This window comes from Podarcis bocagei (assembly GCF_964188305.1).
Source record: "Podarcis bocagei genome assembly, chromosome: 1".
NCBI lineage: Eukaryota > Metazoa > Chordata > Lepidosauria > Squamata > Lacertidae > Podarcis > Podarcis bocagei.
Window position 1 is genome coordinate 100,746,976 of NC_138125.1, and position 25,203 is coordinate 100,772,178.

Sequence of the window (25,203 nt, forward strand, 5' to 3'; positions counted from 1 at the left end):
CTATTTTTCTAAAAAAAATAGGTGTCACAACTCACCATGAATGCTTCCACTGCTCTCTTTTAATGGCAATGGCGCCTGCCTGAGTTTCAGCACATTGCAGGAGAGGGAGGGCTTTGCATCCAGCAAATCTGAAGCCTCCATGGATCCACTTTGAGACAGGTCCCTAGAACACCTCCCTTTTACTGTCTCCTTCATCAGAGCACTGGCAGTGGAGGAGAGGAAACACCTGCAGATGTTTCCACAGCTGAAAAGAGGATGCTTCTGTGGGCATACCTTCTTCTTCACCCACAAAGTTCACTCTCCATACTCTTAAGGCCCCTTGAGATGTTCTCCCATGGCCTATAGGATTTCAGCCTAAACTTTGTTGTACCATTTTAATGTTTTTCTCTTTCTGGTTTAGAAATGTGCCACACAGCCCTGATTCTGCTGTCCGTCTGTGCTTTAGCAATGCTAAACATTTTCAGTGGTGTTCACATCTGCAGTGATTCTTTGCTTATTTGCCTAAACACTAATTTAAATCAACACACATCTACTTAAAGCAAGAGTTGTTAGTGACTAAATGAGAGTGTGTACCTGCCCTTAAGCATTTGGTGTTATAAATCGGTTTCCATTTAGCCCTGAGAAATGTGACATTAATGTGATGGGAAACAAAACACAGTACTTTGCCTTGTTGCTGTTCAGCTAACTACTTCAGAATTGAAATTGTCTGTATGGAAGAAAAGATAAGCCACATTAAGGAAGGGTGGTTTTTTTTAAAGTTACACCTACGAAAAGTTACACCTCCTATTCTGATTTTATGCATTGTGGGAGGACAATGTCATATTTGTCATGTAAGAAGGCTGTCTTGCAGAGATTCTGTTCCTTTGTTTGTTCTTTTCTTTTTCCTAATAATAAATTTTGTTTGTCCTCCCAACTGCACACAAAACAGTGTGTATTTAAATGAGAGAATGACAGTTCATCTAAAAAGTACTGTGAATTAGAAGTAATCAGTATTTTTGTAAGCATCTCCATGCAGAACAGAATTCTAAAGACCTTTCAAAATAGACACTGATAGTTTGGATAATTTAAGCTGATGCTGAGAAGTGTAAGCATCAACTTCATTTTCCATTATTATTTTTTTGTAAATAATTTGAGTCTGGAATAATTGGTTGGAATATTTTACTTTATGAAAGACAGTCTGAAACACTGGTGCTCATGATAATTAATCAATAGTAGCACCAATGGTGTGCAACAGATTGAGCCAGATCCCAAACCGATTCTGGTTGACCTGGAATTTACCTGGATTCGGTTGAAGGAATCCCAGATCACCCTGGGCCGAACTGAGTCCACCTAGTATTACCCAGGGCTGTTAAAAGGGTGTCTGTACATTTTACACACATATATTTATGTAGCCTGAGATTTATGTTATATTTTATTACACTATTATTGCTTAAATCTCAGGCTAAGTTTGCATTGTTTTCTTCAGCTTTTAATGGTAATTTCACTCCTTTTTAATTGCTGTGTACCTTATTACTCCCTGCCTCTTTAGCCCATTTATTGATGATATATTATAGTGTTTTAAATTGACTTTGTCAAGTGCCATAAAGGCCACCGTAGTTAAATTATGGAATACAAATATTTTGAAGAAGCAAAATGAAACCAATGGCAGCACTAGTAGTTTCCTGTTTATTGGGATATGAAGAAAGTGTGTGGAATTGAGTTGGTGCTTTTGGTTGCCTGTTGGTGGTAAGGGAACACCTAGCTATTTTAAATGAATTCAGATCTCCAGGGCCAGATGAGCTGCACCCAGGGGTACTAAAGAAGCTTGCAGGTGTAATCTCAGAGCCTATAATCTTTGAGAATTTTTGGAGAACAGGTGAGGTCCCTGAGGACTGAAAGTGGGCAAACAAAGAAGATCTAGGTAACTACTGACCAGTGAGTTTGATTGACCAGTGAACATTGATACCAGGAAAGATCCTAGAACAGATAATTAAACAGTTGATCAGTGAGCACATAAAAAAGGCTGCTGTGATTATTAAGACCCATCATGGGTTTCTCAAAAATAAGTCATGCCAGACAAATCTCATTTCTTTTTTTGATAGTGTTACAAGCTTAGTGGATCCAGGGGAATGCTGTGGACGTAGTGTCTCTTGATTTCAAGGCTTTTGACAAAGTCCCCCATGTTATTCATGTTAAGTATAATTGTTTAATTCACACTGAAATGGAGCATGCCTGAATGTGTATCCTAATATCATGAAACTGTTTTGGGTGGTACTGAAGACTGTGGAGAGAGAACGAATGGACAAATATTGTCCCTCATCTACCACTGGATCAAAAGCCCCTGTCTTGAGCACAAAGGCACCAGCTGGATTCTATTCAGTCCTTTAAAGTGTTTTCATCAGGCTTCATAGTTATTTTTAAAAAGAAAGAAAAATGTATAGCTTTTTCTTATTTACAGATAAACTATAAGTATTGTGGGAATTTTATTCCCTTAGCAATTTTTCTGGCAGTTGCGTTTTGATTTGGGGAGTACCGAGACGTGCAGAGGAATCCAAAGCAAGTCCTTTTGTGTTTGATGGGATTTATTCCCAACAAGTGTCTTTACGATTGCAGCCTCAATAATTTGTTAGCCACTTATAACAAACACGTTTTTACATGAATTAATGTTTGTGATTTTCTGCAAGATATTCATGGAGAACATCTGAATGGAAAGGATGTGACGTCACTCTCCTCCTAGAACAGCAGGACCCCCGACACCATAAGCACTCAGCCCTTTGTGGAGGCGGGGTACAGGTCCGGGAAGTATACTGTGCCCAGATCACACTGGAGGAAACACACAAGTTAAAGGAAGGTATGCTAGAAATTACTTGTATTACCTATAAATAAATACCGTATTTTTCGCTCTATAACACGCACCCGACCATAACACGCACGTAGTTTTTAGAGGAGGAAAATCCGTAGGCATGCCACCTGTAGGCATTCCCTCCATAACACGCACAGACATTTTCCCTTACTTTTTAGGAGGAAAAAAGTGAGTGTTATGGTGCAAAAAATACGGTAATTGGTATGAAATGATGAAAAGAAGGTTGAGGTTGTACTGCAGTGAAATGCTGGATATAGGGTTCCAGATTCTATAATTAGAAGTGTAGAGCCTTGGAGGTAGCATTATTTGCTTGCACATTTTATGCCAGGGGTTTCCAAGGTGGTGCACATGGGCACACATGCGCCTGTAGGAGCTGCCCATGGTGCCAAGGGGGTGTCCTCCCCTTTCTGAAATTAGGCTTGAAAGAGGCATTCTCTTATTGCCAATAGAATTGGTTGTGTGTGTGTGTGTGTGTGTGTGTGTGTGTGTGATGCTTGCAACTATTTTCTGTTTTGCAAATGTGCTCATGGACCAAACAGGTTGACAACCCCTGATCTATGCTGTCGATTCTAAAGGATCCAGAATGGATGACGATTTGGCTGTCCCTTTCATGCACAAATGAGAAGCTAATGGTGTACTCAAAGGCTTTACCATTCACTGCAGTGGAAGAGTCAGACTAGAATATGGGGAAGCCCGTAAACATTTTTGAAGTTCCAATTTATAAAGATGCTTATACCCTGGTTTTCATAACAGATAGATAGATAAATTGTAAAGGGAAAATTGGAGACGCCACTTTCAAACAGTTCTCACAATAGACAATTGTCAGAAAGGTTTGTTTCTCCTATCCCCTTTCCTTTTCCTTTCTCTCTCTGCAGTAGGTCCAAGAACCAAATATTTTTCTGTATTCAGAAGAAAAGCAAGTGGATAGACAGATGCCTGATGAATAATTTATCTTTGTCTATTTTCTTCACTATGCCTACTGCTCCTGCAAAATATGGCTTTGTACAGAGATGTAAGATAGCAAGAGCGTGGCATCACAGCTGAGGACTGACTTGTTTACAAAGGCAAAGCAAGTCTATCTTAGGGCAGATGGTTTGCCCTCATCATCCCTCTTGAGCAGTCCACCTGCTGCAAGCTGATTATCTATGCCGTCAGTTTGAAGGAGGAGATCTGTTCTGCCACTATGTAGAAGGATTTGTTTTTGTCACCTGTTTGAGCCTCCCACAAATACAGCAGATCATTTGCAAGAGGCATCTTCATTAAGTGATGCTACTTTCTCTGTAACATCAGTTGCTTTCTATGGCTTTTGGGGTTGTCTGGATTGCCCTTGCCTCAATTTCTTTTCTACACATAGCTGCCCTTGTGACACATTCTTTGTTTCCCCTAAATTTTCAGAAACTTACTACCCACTTGAAAGTAAGGGGGAGGGAATGGATTGACACAAAGAAACTAGGAAAACCAGGTTTATTTGCTTTATCAAAGGCATAAAGTAAGGCTTTGGTATTTTCCAGTTTTAAGCTATTAAAAGCGTTCCCAAACAGCCAGCTTCTGGAATGCTGGAAATTAATTATGAAACCCTGGCGTATTGGCATTGGTTAATTTCCATGCATTTATCTGGGTAAGTAACTTTAATCAAATGTTTATTGTGTTTTAAACTGGAAATACTGGAGAGCTGTTTCACTTGAGAGTCCTGCAACTATAAAGACTAGTTCACCCATCCACTTCACTATATTAAAATGACAGGTGTACAAGAGTGGCCCTGTAGTTAAGGCCCTGTAGTTAAGGAAAAACAACTTTCCACCATTACAAGACTCAAGATTCTAAAGGTTCATAAAAATGGCAGCGGTTGAGCTATTTGAAGCTTGAAGCTTGGTGTACACGATCTTCCTGATTAATTCCATGAGTGTGCCGTATTTCCAACCAATCTAAAAAGATGCCATAGGTACAACAAATTTAAAAGTGCTAAAAATTGGCACTTTCCTTCACACACACGCACACACGCACACTCCCAAGAAACTGTCTTTATTTCCAATTTTTGCAATGTACTTTGTTCGGGTGTATTGTGGAGTGCAATCCTGCATTGCTTTGGCAAAGTCATGAGTAAGGGTTCAAAAGTTAATAGAGTTTTCCTGCCTCATGGAAGTCTGTGGAGAACAAAGAACTGACAGATAGTGCAGAGCGCGGCCAGATTGAAAAATAAAGCCCAAGGTCCTACCAGTGCTGAGGTACCTGTAGAGGGAACCACATACCGAATTCTCTGTATAAAGCCTATTGCTTTAATTAAGGAATACAAAAGGTGCAGAGGTTAAACATGGGGCTCACTAGGCTTTTTGGAATCACAGAAACCTGCAAAAGTATATCTGACCCTGCCCAACCGACCCGGCAGCCCTCCATGATATAGCCTTAACTCTGATTTTAACTCTCACCTGTCTGTTCTGTTGATCAAATTATATAGAAACAATACATTGGCATATATTAGCTGTATGAATACTTGACTACAGTAACAGAACAAAACCGACCTTCAGCAGCGTGTGGGGTGGGGCGTAATGCAAGCACTTGATTCTCATTTGCACTGTTGGAGTCTTATCATCTCCATTAGGGCAGTCTCACTGGTTGCATTCTCCAAAGGCAGGACTATTCCTTTGAGTGCTTTTCATACTTGGATATGAGTTAAGACCTAATGTGTGATCCAGGTAACTCGCTGAGTTCAAAGAACATACAGAAAGTTTCTAAAATTTAGTTCGTTTAGAAGAGAAGTTGTCACCAGCTGTGTAAACCCTTTTGAATTCCACTGATTCTGGTGAGAGAGGCTTAAATATTTATTTAATTATCCAATTGAAATTTGTAGGCTTTGGGCTTAATTTGCCTGGATCAAATATAATTTTAGTGTCTAGGAGTGACACTCAGATTAGAACTGTAATGTCTACATTGGACCTTCAGTGGTTTCAGATGTGGGTTCCACTGCTGACATCTACTAGAGACCCACCTTTAATTTTGAACTAAATGGCTCTCTGTGTTTCCTTTGTATATTTCTCTTTTTCATATTCTCTCTCTCTCTTCAAAATGTAAGAAGCAGAAGAAAACAGTGATCACTTAACTTCTACAAGCCACTGTAGGCTAAAGTGTGACCCAAGTCCACTGTATTAATCTGCCATGTGCCCTTGAAGTAAATTTCCAGCTGTGTGACAGCAGCTCTTTCATGAATTTATCACATGGGACTGGGGCTATGTCTCACAGCTGCAACTATGCCAGCAGAGCTGGTTTCATGAGAGTCAAATGTGTGATATTGATTCTGTGAGAAAGACCCACATGACTGGACCCTGGACATGTGGCTGTGTGATTCAGATACAGCCCATAGTCGCATGGGATTGATTCAAAAAACAGCAGCTTTCACACAGCTGGAGGTATATCTAAAGGGCACTTCAAGAAATCTTAAGATGGTGATACAGTAAGTAAGATTTTAGACCTTTGTTTGCTCAGAGAGAGGGAGCAGGCCTGTCACAGGATAACATACAGAGCTACTGATCTAGAGTATTGATCCCCCCCCCCCGCCCAAAGGAAATGGTTAGTACAAAATAAATATTTCTCCTGAATGACCTAATTTACTTGATAAAGGACATACCTTCACAGCAGGGAATAAATATATTCTAACCTGGTGGTGTGAAATTTACATTGTTGGGATGTTCATCTATTGATCCGTAGGTTCTCCACCAAACATTTCTGTGAGTCAAATTGGTAAGATTAAAGCCACATATTGGGATGATAAATATGTAACAGCTGACTTCTTTGGTGGAGAGCCTTTGAAGCAAGACAGAAAAGGATTCTTCTCAGATCTTTGGGGTGTACAGCTGCAATGCTTCACATTCAGAAATAGAAGGGTTTAAATTCATGAAAGGATGAAAAAGATTGGTAATCACACAAGTGGAACATTTCTGGTTTTCAAACATTATGGATCTTCTTAAAGTGGAAGGAACAAGCCCCCCACCCCCCAAAAAGCACCACTCTGAATAAGCATATTTTTAGAGCAAATAACCATCTTCATTTTGCTGCATTTTCTGACTGTCCTTATGTAGTCTATTGTTTCTGGTTCTATCATAAACACAATATTTTTCTGTGGCTCACTGCTGGCTCCCATGTGGCTTCTTCTAGTGTTTCTAGATCCTTCCTTACTTTACCCTTTGGGACTGGCAAGTCTTTTAGAGCTATCATGAGAAACAAGCCAAAAGCACCTTTACCTACAATGAATACCCTGTGCCAGTGATGGCCAAACTTGGTTCTCCAGCTGTTTTGGGACTACAGTTCCCATCATCCCTGACCACTGGTCCTGTTAGCTAGGGATGATGGGAGTTGTAGTCCCTAAACAGCTGGAGGGCCAAGTTTGGCCATCACTGCCCTATGCAATAATGGTAACATTTGCAGTAGTCTCTTGTTGGTGCTCAGCTTTGTACAAACCCTACTGTGGCACTCCCCACTCATTGCGTCATTTTTCTTTTGCAAGCCTCCCATCGCAACTTAATTGGGCCAAGGTTGCAAGTTTTGCAACCACACAGAGAAATAAAGAGGCAAGATGGAAAAGGTTGGGTGAACTTGGCCATGTTTATTTAAACATTTACACCTCTGCATTGTAGTCAATTCCCAGGCCCCTCCATTCTCTGAGCAGCCAACTGCAGCTGCTTCCAACACAGCATTTAAGGCTCCCACAAATTGGTAGTTAGGATATATTCATTACTGTAACCATAGAAGTATCTTCATGCATGGTTCCAATCAGTGGGTCTTGGAGATACCATATCTTTCATGATCAGACTCCAGTGGTATTTTCCAAGCTTATTTTCCTGAATGCACTTGCTCTATTGATTGAGATTAGATTGTAAGGAATTTATTTTTCATTTACAAACTTGGTGAATGGTCCAAAGGGATGCTAATTTGTCTTATCTTCTTGGAAGATCAATGCCACTGCCTTGCTAAAGGTGAATAAATATTGCAATCTTGCATCTGTAATTGGGACCATCATTTGTTTTAAATGATCAGTTCATTTATACCAGTTAAGCCAAACATGATTTGCCATCTCTTTACTAATTTGTGCCTGTTGTCTGAGAGACAATATTTCATATTATAACTCGAGATCCATCATTTCCTCCCTGCCAATTTATAACAGTGGTGAAAGGACACAATAATGTGATTCACAAGTAGGTATATTGATGGCTAAAGGACATTAGCGTAAGTGGTTTGTAGATTGTAACCTATGCAAAAAGAGATTTAAAAATAATAATAAATAGACACTGTTCCTATATTGAACTCAGGTAACAATTCCATAGGCTTCTGCTGGATATTAGGCTTAACTTTTGGTGGCTATCAAGATGCATTGCCCTCGGAGTTTAATATTGGCTGTAGGGAAGTCAAATCCAATAGCCATCTTGAAGGACAATCTGTCCTGAAGTTCCCATTTTCTTACATCCATTCAAATTTATTTGTAGGTGTTTGGAAAGCTCTCCAACCTAGCTCTGAATTCTTCAAAATGCTTGTTTTCTTCTCAGTCTGTAGGGAGCATAAAGTTAAAGATCCATGAGAAAATATAATCCACTTCCTAAGAGAGTGACAAATGGCTGTGAGAGAACTTAATTATTGCCAGTAAAGAATGCATCCATTTGTGCATGGCCTGTAATTGCTTAATGTTGTTGTCTCCATCGACATGAGAGTGTGAAGATGTAAGTAGTTAAAGCCTACTGACCCAGCATGGCAGTTCAGTTAATTTTACTAAGTAGCTGCTTTTTGTAAAACCTGGTGTTCAGTATTGTTGAGTTCATCCCTCTTGTATCAAGCATTCAAGTGCAAGCCTACAGAAAATCAGCTCTTTTTTCCTTAATTGAATTTATCATCTTAGGTAGAGTGCTGTGGGATTTTCAATCACAACACTAATATTGTGGGGTAAAGTAAATGTTACAAATGGATGGATTGAATATAAAAGCTACAATGTGTAATGTTCTGAGAGGCATGACAGATTGCATTTAACAGCAGTGTTATGTTTATTAAAGTAAAAATGATTTAAAAAACAACAACTGAGCTTGGGAATAGCTGGTAATTAACTCAGGTGACCTGAAGGAAAGAAAGCTTATTGGATTGGATACAGATCTGCTCTTCCATGAGTGAAAAAGCTCTTTTCATATCACTCCCTGTCTGGACCAAGGAGGTGATTAATGTCTCCTTCTGAGTGGGGGGTCCTGCATGCTTGAAGAAGCTCATGGTAAAACCACTCCACAAAAAACCCTCCCTATATTTAGAAGATCTAAGTAACTACCAGCCAGCTGCTAATCTCTCCTTCTTGGGCAAAGTTCTTAAGTGGGTGGTTGCAGATCAGATCCATGCACTCCTGGAAGAAACTCCATCCTTATAATACTTAGATATCCCCATATATAGAGAGAGATGAGCACCAAAGACTAGGAAATAATAATAATAATAATAATAATAATAATAATAATAATAATAATAATAATAATAATAATAATAATAATAATAATAGGATTTTGATAGCATGCTTATGGTTGTGTTTGCATTCATCTTGCAGACTCTTAAATGCCTGCTCATCAGAGAATCTGACAGGTATTAAGAATGCAAAAGGAATGTTAGTTCTTGTTTATTACAGCGGTGCCTTGCAAGACGAAATTAATTCATTCCGCGAGTTTTTTCGTCTAGCGAATTTTTCGTCTTGCGAAGCACAGTGTTGGAAAAGTTTTGGAAAAGCTTCAAAAATCACCAAAAACCTCAAAAAAGGCTACCACACCACGTGCTATGAGTTGCTCCTCAAAGTCAAGTTGCAACTGTATTAACGGTGTTAAGAAAAAGGAAACAAACTTGCAAGACGTTTTCGTCTTGCGAAGCAAGCCCACAGGGAAATTCGTCTTGCGAAGCAGCTCAAAAACCGCAAAACCCTTTCGTCTAGCGAGTTTTTTAGTCTTGCGAGGCATTCGTCTTGCGGGGCACCACTGTAATTGATTGAGCATACATTCATACTTGCATGTTTCAGAAGATGACTATCCTTGAAGAAGGACAGATAAGGAGGAACGGATACATTGAGACTGACCCATTTGGAATGTTTAAAGTGTTGTGTGTGTTGTGTTTTGCTCATGCCCCTGAATCAGAGGTTTTGTGTGTTCTCTGTGCCAAGGTTGCTCACTGAGACCAGTCCCTTTACTTCAAAACAACAACAACAACAAACCCACCAACCCTGCCCCCCACAAAACCACACAGCTTCTCTTGAATAAATGTTTGCAGACAGTTGAATTCTATGAGCATATTGAAACTCCTGTTCCTCCAAAGATTACTGTGAGGTTTAGTGGTAGTAATCCCACATAGCTGGTCCCAGACACAATATGAGTTTTTCTATTGTGGCCTTTTGGGGAAGCAAAGAACCCCTTACTGTAGTGTTTCTTTCCATTCTGTAGCTTCCCGGTGTCCACACAATGCTGTACTCATCCTGGGACAGTGTATTTTTCAGCAAGTGGTTGGAATCGATAATGGTTGAAAACTTCAAGCCAGTAACAAATATGATCTGGCTCATGCTTGCATCTCATACTAAGAACATTTCTCCAGTATTATTACAATAAAAGTTTATTACTTACCTGTTGTGTTTCATTCTTTTTTTCATTTTGATTTCATTTCTGCAAATTTTTTTCACAAGGTGAAGTGTTCACCTACTTTTCTTACTCCAATAACTTGCATTATTTATTATAGTGTGTGGTCTATATTGCTGGTGTGCTCCAAAATAAATGGATTGCTGCCAAAAGGCATTGGAAAACAGTGTCAAAACAAGTGACATGGCTTCAACAACATGGCTAGTATTGCTTTCTTATAGATGAAACGGAATCCGTTTTTGATGACAAAATGCAGTGAGCCCGATTTGCTGGCTTGTATGCCAGTGTATTACCAGAATGATAAATTATTTTGCAAAGCCTAATGCTGAAGGGCATATTAAGAAATGCATGAGACTCTTTGAAAGGGAATAGCTTGATGGTTAAAACTGACTAATATTTATCTTGCACTTTCTGCCAGTTGACTTTTAGAACCTGTAGAAAAGGGCTATTTGCTTTAGAAGCAAGGTGAATTGGATTTCTGCCATCTTGGTGTAGTCCCTAAATGAATATGTTGTCTCTAAAATAAAAATAATATTTCTGAAAGCAGTCTTTTCATCTAAGCAGAACTTTTCATTAGTTTTTTGAATTAAATTTGGGTAATTACCATTTGATTATAAAGTAATATCCTGCAAGTGCCTGAGGAACAAGATATTTATGGTGGTGGGGGGGGGGGAGAGATTCCTGTGAGTTTTTAAAACTCCTGTTAATTCTTGTCATTTCTGCATTTCAGCTTTCCCCATATAATTATTTGCAATGGAATTCTCAGCACATAAAAATGTAGAATAAAAAAATATTAAAAACCCAACTTACCCTAACATGGTAAATAAAAACTAATATTGAAATTGACTGATAAATACCAGGAAAAAAATTGCATACATTTATAGCAATGTGTAACTTTTTTCAGAAGAACTGAACTATTGTGCATTGACACAGCTCTATCTTTTCACATGCATGGAAGTCAGATTTTGATTTCTTTGGAAATCAGATTTCATACTGAATTATAGGTTTCATTATTTTCCCAGTATGTAACATGAAAGACCATAGAATTGGAAGGGAGCCCCAGGGTCATGTAGTCGAACCCCTGCAATGCCGGAATCTCAGCATGTGGCCCACTATACAATTTGAAACCATACCGGAGACTCCTGGAAGGCAAATTAGCTTATTTCCACTAATTTCCTCTGAAATGGTGTCCTATGGGTTGGGGAATGCTGCAGAACAATATGGTATATATGGCATGGTGGACTGCAGTAGGTAGAGAAATTTGGCAGAAAAATCAGGTCTCCCATTTTCTGCAATCAGAAGTGTTTTCCATATTGTGCAATAACTGGATGCAAAGTTTAGAAATTAATTGCATTCATTTCTACCAATATCTTTTTGTATCTCAATGTTTGTGAATAAGTATTTAAAGTAATTAGGGCATTTTAGACTATGTGAGTGCCTTGTTTTAGGTTCTGTCCATTTTGATTCTCTCCATCAGTCACTGAGGCTCTTTAAAAAAACCAAAACAAAAAACCCCATCTCGCTCACCTCATATTTCCTTATCAAGCTCTTTACTCTTGGAACTCAGCTAAACTGGTAAAGAAAAAGTGATTATACACATTGTGCCACCAGATGGCGAAGTGGAGTCCCGTTTGTCTCTACTCGTTTTCCCTCTTTAAATTTACAACACTTTAAACTGAAACGCTTCTTTGATGATCCAGCCTAATAATGTCACACAAGTAAGGAGAAGGAGCTTTTGCTTTAGAGATTACATATGTAGTAAGGGCTTCTAAATGCACTCCCTGCCCCCAGATTAGACAGAGTTTGCTGTGATCCTTTTAAAAAAGTAAAGAACACTATATCCGTTTTAAACAAATTGTTCTTAGCTGCAGTGCTAAACTGCATCAGGGACACTAATTATTGTGCTGATTACACTGTTGTTAGCTTGGATTCTGAAATAATTTTGATGGTTGCTTGAGAATATATTTGTTCTGCATTGCAAAACACGCCACGATTTGAAGGAATAATCTCTGTGTTTTTTGCTCCCTCTTGTTTTCTTTTTTCTTCCTTAAGTGGCTAGACCTGTTGAAAAAAAGCTGTGTCTCGCTCCTGCTCCCCCGGCTTCCCAACTGTGCAATATCCCATGCCCTCCTGAATGCCTGGTTTCTTCCTGGTTGGGATGGGGGCCTTGCATTCATGAAAACTGCCAAGATAATCAAGGGAAAAAAGGTGCGTTCTGAACCACTTTCTAACACCTTTTTGTAGGAGTGGGGCCTTGCTACATTACAAAACTGGATGAATCTAATGTATAAAAGCTGACTTTATATTTATAATTAATCATTTTCAGTGTGTTTTGTGGGGGGGGGGACTGCTAGTTTCTCCACAGCTTATTGATACCAATGGACATCACAGCCCGAAATGTGTAACCTGATTTTTTTTTACTATGTAAATAATTTTATAACTATTTGGGTCATTATATTAAAACGTAAAAATGCATAAGGCAAAGGACTGTAATACAGTGGCATAGCATCAGCTTTGTGTGGGAAAAAAATATTTTTAGATACCTGTTTTGTCTTCTATTGGCTGGGTTTTTGTTTTTTTTAAAATCTTTTTGTAAACTGCTTGCAGGTTCTATTCACAACAAAGCAGTATATAAACTCTGTTAAATAAATAAATGCATAAATAAACAGACCCATGTCATCTCCAGGCAAGTTTGAGAACATCCCCTGTCTGAAACCCTGGAGAGGCTACTGATTGGTGGCAAGGACAATACTGTACTAGATGAATAAATGAACACAGTGCATAGTTAAACTATGCTACTTGCTCCAATGAGAGTCAGTGGTGGCCATCAATTGGATGGCTTTAAAAGAGAATTAGACCCATTCATGGAGGATAAGGCTGCACAGTGGTTGCTCACCATGATGGCTATGCTTTATTTCCATTGTTGGAGACAGTATGCTTCTGAAAACCAGTTACTGGAAACAGCAGGAGACGAGAGCGCCGTTGCACTCAGATCTTGCTTGTTGGCTTCCCACAGGATGCTGGATCAGATGGGACATTGACCTGATCCAACAGGCTTTAATTGTTGGCATCCATCTGTCTTGAGAGACAATGGAATTCACCTCCAGGGGTGAAGTCAAGCTGCTGTGTTGGCAGCACTGAAGAGGCCTCCCTGAGGCGTAAGCCCAGGCAGTTGTGTTTGGAAGTCCTGGACTGGCCAGATGCTGATGCAGTTCAAAAGGAAAGCAGAGCAATATGTTTGGCCGGATATGAAGACTGCGGAATATCAGCTCCTCGTTGCTTCATAATGCAGAATAATTAATTATTTCCATGGGCAAGCTTTTAGGTCTCCTTAGAACCTGAGCTAAAGCTCATGTAGGGGCCACAGAACTGCATATGCTCTCTTCCACTTAATGGACTCATCTTTCCCTCTTCACTGTTGACCTTCATGTGTTGAGTGTGAAGGTCTGGATGGTTTTGTGTTTTTTTTAAATCTATGGTCAGCTGAATGTATTCAAAAGTGTCTGCAGAACCCAGATTGCACAGGGTTCCTGGTTCCGAAAGACTACAGTGGTACCTCGGGTTACATACGCTTCAGATTACATACACTTCAGGTTACAGACTCCGCTAACCCAGGAATAGTACCTCGGGTTAAGAACTTTGCTTCAGGACAGAAAGCGTGCTCCGGTGGCGCGGTGGCAGCAGGAGGCTCCATTAGCTAAAGTGGTGCTTCAGGTTAAGAACAGTTTCAGGTTAAGAACGGACCTCTGGAATGAATTAAGTACTTAACCCGAGGTACCACTGTACCACTGAATAAACTTTCACACCCAGCATGAAGTTTGGAAGTGAAACTAGCAGGGAATTGGCATTTGGTGGGGTGACACCGGCACACAGGGAGTGGTAGGTAGTGGATTCACTCCCCCCCCCCCACTTCCAAATTTGCTGAATACATGGGAGCTCATGGTCCTCATACCTTAAACTGTTTTAGGATCAGAAATTGTGACAGGAATCGGAGCATGTGAGGGATGGAGGGTGTGCGTGAGCCTAAGGCTTTTTTCCTGTAATCCCAAAGCATGGGCATTATGCAGCATTCATGATGCAGCTTGGCACATGTTGAAAACCACAACAACACAACTACAAATAATACTTTTAAAGGGGTATTTGTTCTTTCTTTGGACAGACTGTAATTTGGAAGTTATGTAATCAGTTTATGTAACTTCTTTCCTTCCTTATCAGGTGAAACCTAGCTATCACTTTTGTCCCCCCCTCCCCCAGGTTTCAAAATGAGGCAAAGACACATCATTGTGGAACCCACGGGCACTTCTGGCAATTGCCCGCACTTGATAGAATCTATTCCATGTGAAAACCCAGTCTGTTACAAGTGGATCATTTCAGAAGGAGTTTGTTTACCTTATAACGGAATATGTGGACAAGGGAATCGTGTGCAGCATGCTGTATGCAAGAACTACAAGGGTATGTGGTACAAACTGCACTTTATTTAAATATATTTTGCATATTCTAAGAGATTTCAGAACTGTGCATTAAGCAAAATTCCATGATGCAAGGCTTCCAGTTTTATAATAAGATATGAATTTCCCCAGAGCTTATGGCTTTATCATACTCTGGCTTTAGGTCTTAAATGAGATCTGTGATCTTAAAATAAATACTTCATGCTTCCAGTCACTTTCTATAACACGGTATCCTACCCTGAAAGCATGTTAAGGGGGCAGGGAGGCAGTGCACACTAGCTCTACCCCCAGTGTCATGGTTCCATCAACTACAGCTTCAAACGTTCTTCACACGTTCAGTAGAAGGTCTGAATGGAGATCCTTCCTATCTCTGGTTCATTGCGCTTAGAATTCTCCCAGCATTCAAGAACTCTTGTTACAGGGAACCTCTTAAACATGTTCCTTAGAATGCATTTAAGATTCCCCCTTCCAGAAATGTGGTGGTGGAAGAAGAAGTAGGAATGACGCATGTCAGAGACATTAGGTGTGGAATAACTGCATATGGCCCTGAATCCCTGGCATGATTTATGTGTCCCATATGTTGCATTGAATGTCTGAATAGGGCTTGTAGAAAATCTTATGAAATCGTGTCATATTCCCCACAGTGTCAGCCTGAGGCCTAGCTTGCAACAGGTGGCCACAGAGTCTGAATTTAGCACTGGCAGAGCACTTGTCCTGTAGACCAGAGGCAGGATGCATGCTTGCAAATCAGATACTTGATTAGGCAAACATAAACTTAGGGCCAAAGATGGGCATGGTGGGTATGTAGTTTGGATATCATTTTCAAAAGATGAGGTGGGGGGAAATGCAGTAGGGCTGGTATGAGTTGAGATGAGGCAAGGGTGGAGACAGTCTGTGTTGTTACTTGACGCAGTGCGTTGTCGGATTAACCTAGAAGAGAGGGCCTGGTGCCTCTCCATCAGTTTGGGAGGTCAAATGAGCATCTTTAGGCTATGTGGTCAGCTCATAGTTCTGCAGTCCAGAAAATGACCAATAGTTAGGTGTGAGAGTGAGACTCTTGAGGGTGCACGTAAAGAAGGAGACTGTTTTCCTGCTGAACAGGTATGGAACTTGTGGCGCTCCAGATGTTTTTGCACTCCCAAGTCCCTTTAGGCCCAACCAACATGGCCAATGATCAGGGATGATGGGAACATCATCTGGTGAGCCATAGGTTCCAAGCTACTGTCCTACAAGTGGAGTGGTCCCCCCCCCTCCTGAAAGTACATACCTGTTCATCAGAGTAAATGACTGCACAACACTTAGGCTCCTTGACACCAAATAGCAGGCACGTTCCTTCACCTTGCATGCCCAGCTTAATACAGTACTTTCTGGTTTGCCAAACTGTGGCTTGCTGGGAACTCTGAACCAAGGAAACTATGGACTGATTGTTCCCTACATACCAGGATTGCAAACTATGCTCTTGCAATAATTTCACAGCTAGTCAGTCAAACAGGGCTTGGAATTTTGCACCATATTAAACTAAGTAGTTGCACAAGCAGAATGAGTTCCAGTTACACAACAGGACTCCCCACCCCACCCCTTCTCCCCAGCACTTTCCTTTCATCTGCTCCAGAGAGGGTTAGAAGAGTTGCTAGAACCATGCACAAGGAGAGAGATCATTCAGTCAGACAAGCAAATTTAAATACAGCCCTATATTAGTACCAAATATGTGATTCTCATTGAGATAATTCAATTATCTCAATGAGATAATTCTCATTCCGGCTTGGGCATAACTACAAAAAAACAGCAAGCAAAGTGAAACAACTAAAGGAACTACCATATTCTGCTCCTAAGGTGTTTCACAATTACTGTACTAAGCTGTAAGTAGGGAACATTCCTGAATGCCAGCAAGGCATTGTTTGCAATCCCGGTTTATAATGAGAGCTCAAACCATAGTTATGGCAAACTGTGGTTTGATATTAATCCAGCCAGGCAAGAGGAGGAGGCAGTGAATGAGCATGCACTGCATTCCTCGTGCAAAAAACCATCCTTAGGCTATTATATCCATTGCTCATGTTATCCTGTTGGTGGAATGGTATGGTAGAAATCTTTTAAATAAATAGTACTATTTAATATGAATTAAGGAATTTGCATTTATGAAAACTTTGAACTCTCTGTGTCTCTCCCTGCCCCCCTCACTACAGCTTTTCAAAAAGTGTAGTCGAGGAATATGTTGTTGCCTTGCAACAGCTGATTTATGCTACATGATTCTGATGATATGTAAATGAAAACATTGTGTTGAGTAATATGGTGTTTACTTAGCAACATTTCAAGTCTGGAATGTGTTCAGCTTACAGCTTGTTAATAATTAGTAAGCATACATTTTTATATGAAATGTGCAAACAAACAGTGGGTGGTGTTTACCGGCAGGTTGAAATGCATCCAAAAGCATCATATTTTCTGATGAGGTCAATGTAGTCCCATCACAGGATTGTATTATAGATTATCCTTCAGTCTTTAAACATATAGAATAGTGTCATAATTTTAGAAACTGCCAAGTTGATACAAATATTTGAAATAAAGGAGCGCCGTTAACGACATGGAGTTAATACCACAGCAGAAATGCTGCTGAGAAGAAACAAATGAGGTTAATTATCAAGTGGGCTCAGTTACTGTGTAACCTCCCTCCCCAAGTTGTTCAAAGTATCGCTGAACTCTTCCCACAGTCAGGGACCCTGATAAAGCATGCAGAGCATTCTTGGGTTCAAGCTAATGCAACCAGAATGCAGGATCCCTAGGCAGACCTTCTCTGTGCAGCATGGAAAAGGTCAGGGACAGAGCAGGAGGAACCACTTAGACATGATTGTAATTAAGTTTGATTTGATTTATATATCCATGGTGCTTTTTGTTCAAATGAATCCCAAAGCAGCTTACAAGCGATAAATAGCAATAGCATGATAGAACATGATTAGGCCTCATCATGGGACTGAAACTGTCTTGGCCGTGCTGGTCGATGATCTCCGGCAGGCTAGGGACAAAGGTGAGAGCTGTTTCCTAGTTCTGCTGGATCTCTCAGTGGCCGTCCATACCATCGACCATGACATCCTTCTGGACCGTCTAGAGGGGCTGGGAGCTGGGGGCACTGTTATACAGTGGTTCTGCTCCTTCCTCCTGGGCTGTGTCCAGAAAGTGGTGTTGGGGGATGAGTGTTCAGACCCCTGGGAGCTCTGCTGAAATGTAAACATTTTCCCAAATCTAAGAATGTGTATTCCCCCCATCAGCCTCCATTGGTTACACTAATGGAAGGCAGGACACACAACTGATCTTTTTCTTAACCCTTTGCATCCCCTGAAAATGATCTCCTTGCTCCAGTCCTTGCAAAATCTTTCTGCCCTCTTCAACTGCAGCCCCATGCAGCATGATCCACATTATTCATTAGTGCTCCCCAACCACATGTAGAAGATTTTCAGTGGGTGTAGGAACTGGAAATGAAGGGAAAATATTGGTTGTACAAGCTGCATTCCACTTACACAACCACTGGACACAGCTCTTTGCATGACCCCACTTTTATAGTGGTCTGTACACCTTGTGATAATTAGTTTCTTCAGAGTTGAAGCACTTAGAAAGCCAAGCTCTATCTCATCATAATATTCTGTTGTGGAATAGTCAAACTTTATTAAGGCAAAATAAAAAAATTCCTTCCAGTAGCACCTTAAAGACCAACTAAGTTAGTTCTTGGTATGAGCTTTCGTGTGCATGCACACTTCTTCAGATACCTTTATTAAGGCAGACTGAGTAGTCAACGTTTGCCTGATATCCCAGCCCTCAAACAAGTAGTTTCACTGCTGAGTCTGTGTTTTAATTGACATTACAAATTGTGAAATATGCTGCCAGTTTCTCTCTTAGTTCTGTCATTGAGGGGAGAAAGATGTTATAGTTCTTTTGCATAATGGATACAAAAAGCTAGGAATGTATGATGGAAGTAAGAAGTTTGTGATTGAAACCATTCTTCCTTTGCACCAAGTGTTGTAGGAAAGGACCTCTTGAATTCAATTTGGCATTTCCTTTGCAGCTGGACATTTGTTTTCTAAGCGTGTCCTGTTTAAATTTGGAAAGATTTCTCGGACATGTTCAGCTCAACTGACTCATTAAAAACAGCAGCATAGCTAACTATTATGTAAGTCTGGGATACTCCTTGAAAAGTTTTTTTTTCTTCCTTCTTTAAAAAAGTAAATTTACTAGAATTGATAGCCCTTTCTTCAGATTTTACTTATCTTAGATGTTGACATGCTTAAAAATCAGCAATTTCTTCTGCCCATTCCTGGCAGTCCACACACAGCTTGCTCCTGCTGAGACCAGTAGGGCAGATGAAGACTGTAGAATTTATCATCCTAATTGTGCAACAGTAATGTTGGCTCTACTAGTCCTCTGACTAATCTCAGTACACAGTGGATGTAAGAGAGTGAGAACGTAATCTTTTCCTCTCTTTCAGAGCAATGTAAAGATAATTAGCACAGGCAGCTGTAAATCTTCCAGGTAGACACAGCCCTTGGCTGATATCTTTGCTACTGGTGGGGAGCACGCCACAGTATTCTGCAGTGAGTCCTTGTTCAATTCTGTTGCGTCAAATGTCAAGTATCAAATGCCTATGAGCACATACTACAGACTATGTCAAGAATCTTAGAGTTGGAAGGGACCCCAAGGGCCATCTAGTCCAACCCCCTGCAATGCAGAAATTCCAATAAAGGAGTTCCAAGAAAGTAAAGATATGCCCAATAAATTAGCTGGACTGTATCTTATCCCATGATGAATGTAATGCTTCTTGAGCAACAGTGTTAAAAAAGTGACAGATATGGGTGCTCTGCTTGCCTCTCTCTCCCTCTCTCTCCTTCTGTGCTTACGTACTTTACGTCTAGCCAGAGCAGCTAGGCATATGGCTAACTAGGAGGGTGTCATGATCCCAGCTAAAATGAGTCCATGTCCCTGTTCTGAGATTCTGAAAACATTCCAAAAGGAGGCCTCTAGGAATTACAAAGTAGGACTTGCTAGTATCAGGAAGTGGCAACTCTTTTCAAAGGAGCTAGAGGGTTTCCTTATACATTAGAACAGAGGTGGGGGAACCTGCAGTCCTCCAGATGTGCAGGACTGCAACTCCCATCATTCCTGCCAAGGCCATGCTATCTGGGTGTGGTGTGAGTTGGAGTCCAACAATATATGGATGGATGCAGGTTAGCCATTTGTGAATTGCAGAGAATAAGGGCTGGTAAATGCATACATGTTTATCACTTGATTGCTAAACATTTCGTAATTGACAGCCAAATGTATGAAGAATTGAAAAATGTGTGTGAGCTGACCTCAGTAGCTATGGAAGCTCTCTTGGTGGTAATTAATCTTTGATTATCAATTTGCACATGTGCATGAGCATTTGAAATACGAATGATACATGTATTTGCTGGTCCTTTAAAATAAAGGACTGGCTCTTTTTATTCTGCCACCCATGGGAGAAATGGGTACCTGCCCTCTTTCTAGACTGTTGCTTGCAGGTATTTTGAAGGGAAGTATCGTTGATTTATACAGTGTGTGTCTGTATCTTTCTGCCCTGCATCTCACTCACAAGAATGCTCATGGTGGCTAAGAATAGCATAAAAAGTACTAGTTCAAAATTATCAAATAAAATCACTCAACAAATCTCCTTTAGTAATGCATACTGAGCTACATTAAAAAGCTTCTCTCTTATGTGGATAATGTTGGTAAAGCCACAAAAGCTTTCACTAATATTTGCCTGAGTGCCAGATGTGTCTGCTTAGCTAACCTGCACTTCATTTGTGTCTTATGGTTTCTCTGTCAGAAATAATAGCAGAGCATTATTTAACTTTCTGATTCCAGAATTCATTGTCAACTGTGTGGTTTAATTTGCAGTGGTTTTGCATTTTCTTGCATTCTTCTAAAGCACTCTGGCTTTGCCAGGTCAAATAAAACTTTGAATCCTATTATAGCTGCATTAAGTGGTTATACATTTTAGTACAGAAGCCATAGTGAGGGATTGTTTCAGAGATATATATTGAGGTTTTAATTTTGCTTTGAAGACTGATGTACCTTTCCTTAAAGACATTGTGTAAGTTTTGCTAGTGGATTGTCTTTGGAAGAATGATCTGCTCTGCTCATGAAACAGAACTGAAGCAATTGATTGAGAGAGAATGAATGATGTGCCATCCTCCTACAGATATCCAGTGAATTGGACCTGATTAACCTAATTTAGGAGAATACTCAGCAGAGAAGAGAAATTTACACATTAGCTATATTATTTAAGTAAGATTGATCTAATTGTATTTGGCTAGATAGGCCTTTAATAGGATTCTCCTGTTGTTGTTGTTTTATCATTGAAACTATATATGTTACCACAGGGATAAAATGAAAAGTACCCATGGTTGTAAAAGCTTTGCATATTAAGTTAGATTTATAGCCAATTCTTTCTCAAATGCTCACTGCTGGATTAGTAATAATTTCACATGAAACAGAACCAATGTGGCATATAAGTTGTTGTAGCAGCAAATGAAACAAGCCATTTCTGTGGGGTATTTTGGTGACATGAGACTGAACTAACTTTTGAGCCTTTCTTGTTCTGTGGGTGTGTTGAACTGGTGGTTTAGAGGCAAGCTAGGAAACATGCAGGTGGTCTGAGAGCTCCGTTGTGCATCACCTCCCATATCCTTCTCTGGCAGGAGTGCTTTAATTTTTGAGGGACCTTCTTGATGCTTGGTGAGACTGCTTCTTGCAATATGCTCCAGCTGTACAGCAAAGACGGTGGCTGGCTTGGTGGGGAGCATCCCTTCAGTGAAACATCTTAAAAGGCATATACTGTGCTGGCATGGTGAGCCAATGTGGAAGGGGAAAGACCAAAGGTAGATAAACTTTTTGTGGGTCACCAAAAGGGCAAGGGTGTTAATCCCCCTAAGACCTTGTTGAAGGTCCGCAGCCTGGATGAATGTATGCTGCTTGGTGAGATAGCATAGACAGAAAGTTATTGGTTTCCATGTGGGGTAAGAACTAAGGGTAATGGTGGGCATAAGCCATCTCTGGGTAAAAGCCAGGGTAGAATCCCATCCCAAATGAGAGATGGGATGATGTTCTTGGATATTTAAAGACTGAGTCTTGGATCCAAACCTTTGGGATGCAGGTGCATTGCCTTGAGCATGGTGATGTTTCTTATGCTGTTCTACTTTTGATTTTATATTATTCTCTCTTGTTTATTTATCATTATTACCATTCCACCATTCACAGATCTCAGGGTGGTTCACAGCATAAAAATTCAAGATGAAAGCACAAAATACATAGTAACTCCCCACTCTCTTTAGTTTAGTTTAATCTATTAAATTAATTAAATTAGGTAAGTTTATTTGTATTGTTTTATATCATATGAAACAGATTAATTTTTCTATTTGCATATTGATGTGATTATTTCTAATTGTTTCTAGGTGTTTTTTTTAAAAAAAAGGTTTTAATCTTAATCTTAACTATGGTTTGAAACAAATACCGTATTTTTCGCTCTATAAGACGCAGCAGACCATAAGACGCACCTAGTTTTTGGGGAAGGAAAATAAGAAAAAAAATATTCTGAATCCCAGAAGCCAGAACAGCAAGAGGGATCACAGCGCAGCGAAAGTAACGATCCCTTTTGCTGTTCCTGACTTCTGGGATACCTGCGCAGCCTGCATTCGCTCCATAAGACACACACACATTTCCCCTTACTTTTTAGGAGAGAAAAAGTGAGTCTTATAGAGCAAAAAATACGGTAATCTTCAAACCATGGATTATGAAGCTCCCTTGTTTCAACAAACTATATTTAACAATAACCATAGTCTACGGTTCAAAGGTAATGTTCAACAGTGGTTAATTCAAATCAGAAGTCGAAGCTTCAGATTCTCATTCTGGTTGCACCAGAGGAGGGGAGGGAGGAAGCAGCACATCAGCGCATGGTTCTGGTAGGTTCCCATAACAATAAAACCATAGTTAAGTATGTCATCAAAGCACAGATATTTTCCTCTCTTGAAAGTACTAGGTTACACTTTGCAAAGACTAAATAGCATCATAGATAAATTGGTAATGCTACAAATCACACCACTGTTTATCTTAATTTTGTTTTGCCGTATTTCTTAAGATTAGAAAAAAATTATACTATACAGCAGGCATGAAATATTCCAATCAATTCATTACACACTTACATATTGTTTGGGGGAAAATAATAATTTATCCATCCCACTGTTTCCTTAGAGTGAATCAGATAATGACAGTGTCCATAAGCTGATTATATGTGATGATTTTTTTATTAAAAAAATGAGAGCCTTATCTATCAATGCCCCTTGTAGTCAGCATTTTGCTTTGTTGCAATTCCCTCACAGTCATTTGCTAATTTGCTTTTTTGATATTGTGCTACCTAGCAAGAAATAAAATTAAGAACAAAGAAGATTACTTGGGGATAATAAACAGCTTCAATAAAAATCTAAATGACTAATCAGACAAAATAAGTCCTGTGGCATAAATTAGAAGAAAATTGCAAGACTGAGAAAAGTGGTTGAGAATGCTAAAATAGTTTTCACTAAATGCATGTCTCTTTCTGAAGACTTCCAGGGCCCCTTTGCTCATGAAACTCTCAGGCCAACAACAGTAGGCTCTGAAGACATTCTGAAACCAATCAGTCTAGGCCAGCCTTTCCCGACATGGCACCCTCCTTATGATTTGAATAAAAGCTTCCATCATCCCTTACTACTGACCATGCCAGCTGTGGCTAACTGAAGTCTTCAAAACATTTGGAGAAATGTCAGGATAGGGAACAGGTGGTCAATACATTTGAGAGCAGCCGTGAGTCTCTTTCTCTGAGAATCCTTATAGTCTACTGTAGAACCCATTCTGCATTCCACAGTTCATTTTAGGATTAGGATGAAATGGAATGGAACAATTTCTAGCTCTACTAAAACTTTCAGAGCAGAACTGCTTGGGGTGCTTGAGAGAGTGGGGAGGGGGGGAGAGAACATCTGCTTTGTTATAATAATGAGACTCCTACTACAATAGCTGAGCTATTAACCACTTGAATGTATGAGCCATTTTGCAGTTTTGTGACTTGTGGGATCCAAAAATAGTTTCCCGTATCTGGTGCCTTAGTGCCAGACCATGGTCCCCATTCCAATTCTGCTTCTCAGCTCTAAACAGCAGGCTGTGCTGTCAGTTCTGCTCTGTCCTTGTCATGGCATCATTACTATGTAGGTTTATTGAGGGCAAGAAAGGAGATGCCTCGCTGTAGCCTCTTTGTTTGACGTTCTTTCAGATTCATACAAGCCATAGAAGCCAATGCAAATGAGTGCCTTAGCTAGTAATAAAGGATGGTAAGAGTCTGACTCTTTGGCAAGTACAAGTTCAAGCTTATGAATGTCTTCCCATTGCAGTAATAGCTTACATAAAAGAAGCAGAATGCCTAAATTTTGCTGTGATTATATTTAAGGTCAACAAAGAGAGTCTCTGCTGTGATACTCACTAGTATGTATTAAGAGGAATGAACATTTATGAAAACCAGTTTCTTGCTGTGTGAAAAATGAACCATTATTATCCTTTTAACAGAGACTCACTTTGATCTGATTAAAATACTGGCATTATGAGAAGAAAAGAAATAGTTTAAAGGCAGAGTTGGGAGTTTTCAGACAGGCTTATGGATTCAGAAAGCATACTCAGCCAAAAACAAACAAAAATGTTGCAGTTTAATCCTCTTTTTTTTAGGCTTCATGCTAGCTTTTTGTTTTTGTTTTGTTTTATTTAAGAGATTACAGCACATTGATCAACTGCTGAAGTTACTTCCTAGTTTTCTGTCCCATTTAGAACAGGTTAAAAATGATGAGCAAGATTCACTAATGAGTCCTGTCAGTGGAAGCTGTGCAAGGACTTCTGTTTGTACAATGCTTCCTCTCCCTGAATTCACTGAGAATGGAAGAGGAAAGAATTGTAGAAACTGAGTCACTGCATGAAAATGAAAAACACATATGACATACTTTAAGTCCATAGAGGAACATCTGTGTTTGCTGTGCTGCTACAGGAAATGGATTATTATCTGGTAGGCACCTGAATCTGGCCCTTGAGAGAGTCTATAATAAATCTGGAGTAGGATAGACCGTTTCTAACATTACTCTACTGGGGTAGAATTCAGTGAAACATTTTTGTCTCTATGTATACATTATTATTACTATTAGAAATATTTTACAGTTGCTTTTGACAGTAAAGGATTCCTGAGTGGCTTGCCAAAAACGAAAACACAACATAT

General features: G+C 39.9%; 1 protein-coding gene across 6 annotated transcripts in view; it reads left to right on the top strand.

Moving 5' to 3' along the window:
- The window catches only part of THSD7B (thrombospondin type 1 domain containing 7B), a 628,355-nt gene that overhangs the window by 408,848 nt on the left and 194,304 nt on the right, over window positions 1–25,203 (top strand). For all 6 annotated transcript variants that reach the window (XM_081199464.1, XM_081199466.1, XM_081199465.1 and 3 more), the window contains 3 exons: window positions 2,664–2,830; window positions 12,523–12,678; window positions 14,725–14,922. In XM_081199464.1, coding sequence (XP_081055590.1) covers window positions 2,664–2,830; window positions 12,523–12,678; window positions 14,725–14,922 — 521 coding nt within the window. The remainder of the gene's footprint in view (window positions 1–2,663; window positions 2,831–12,522; window positions 12,679–14,724; window positions 14,923–25,203) is intronic.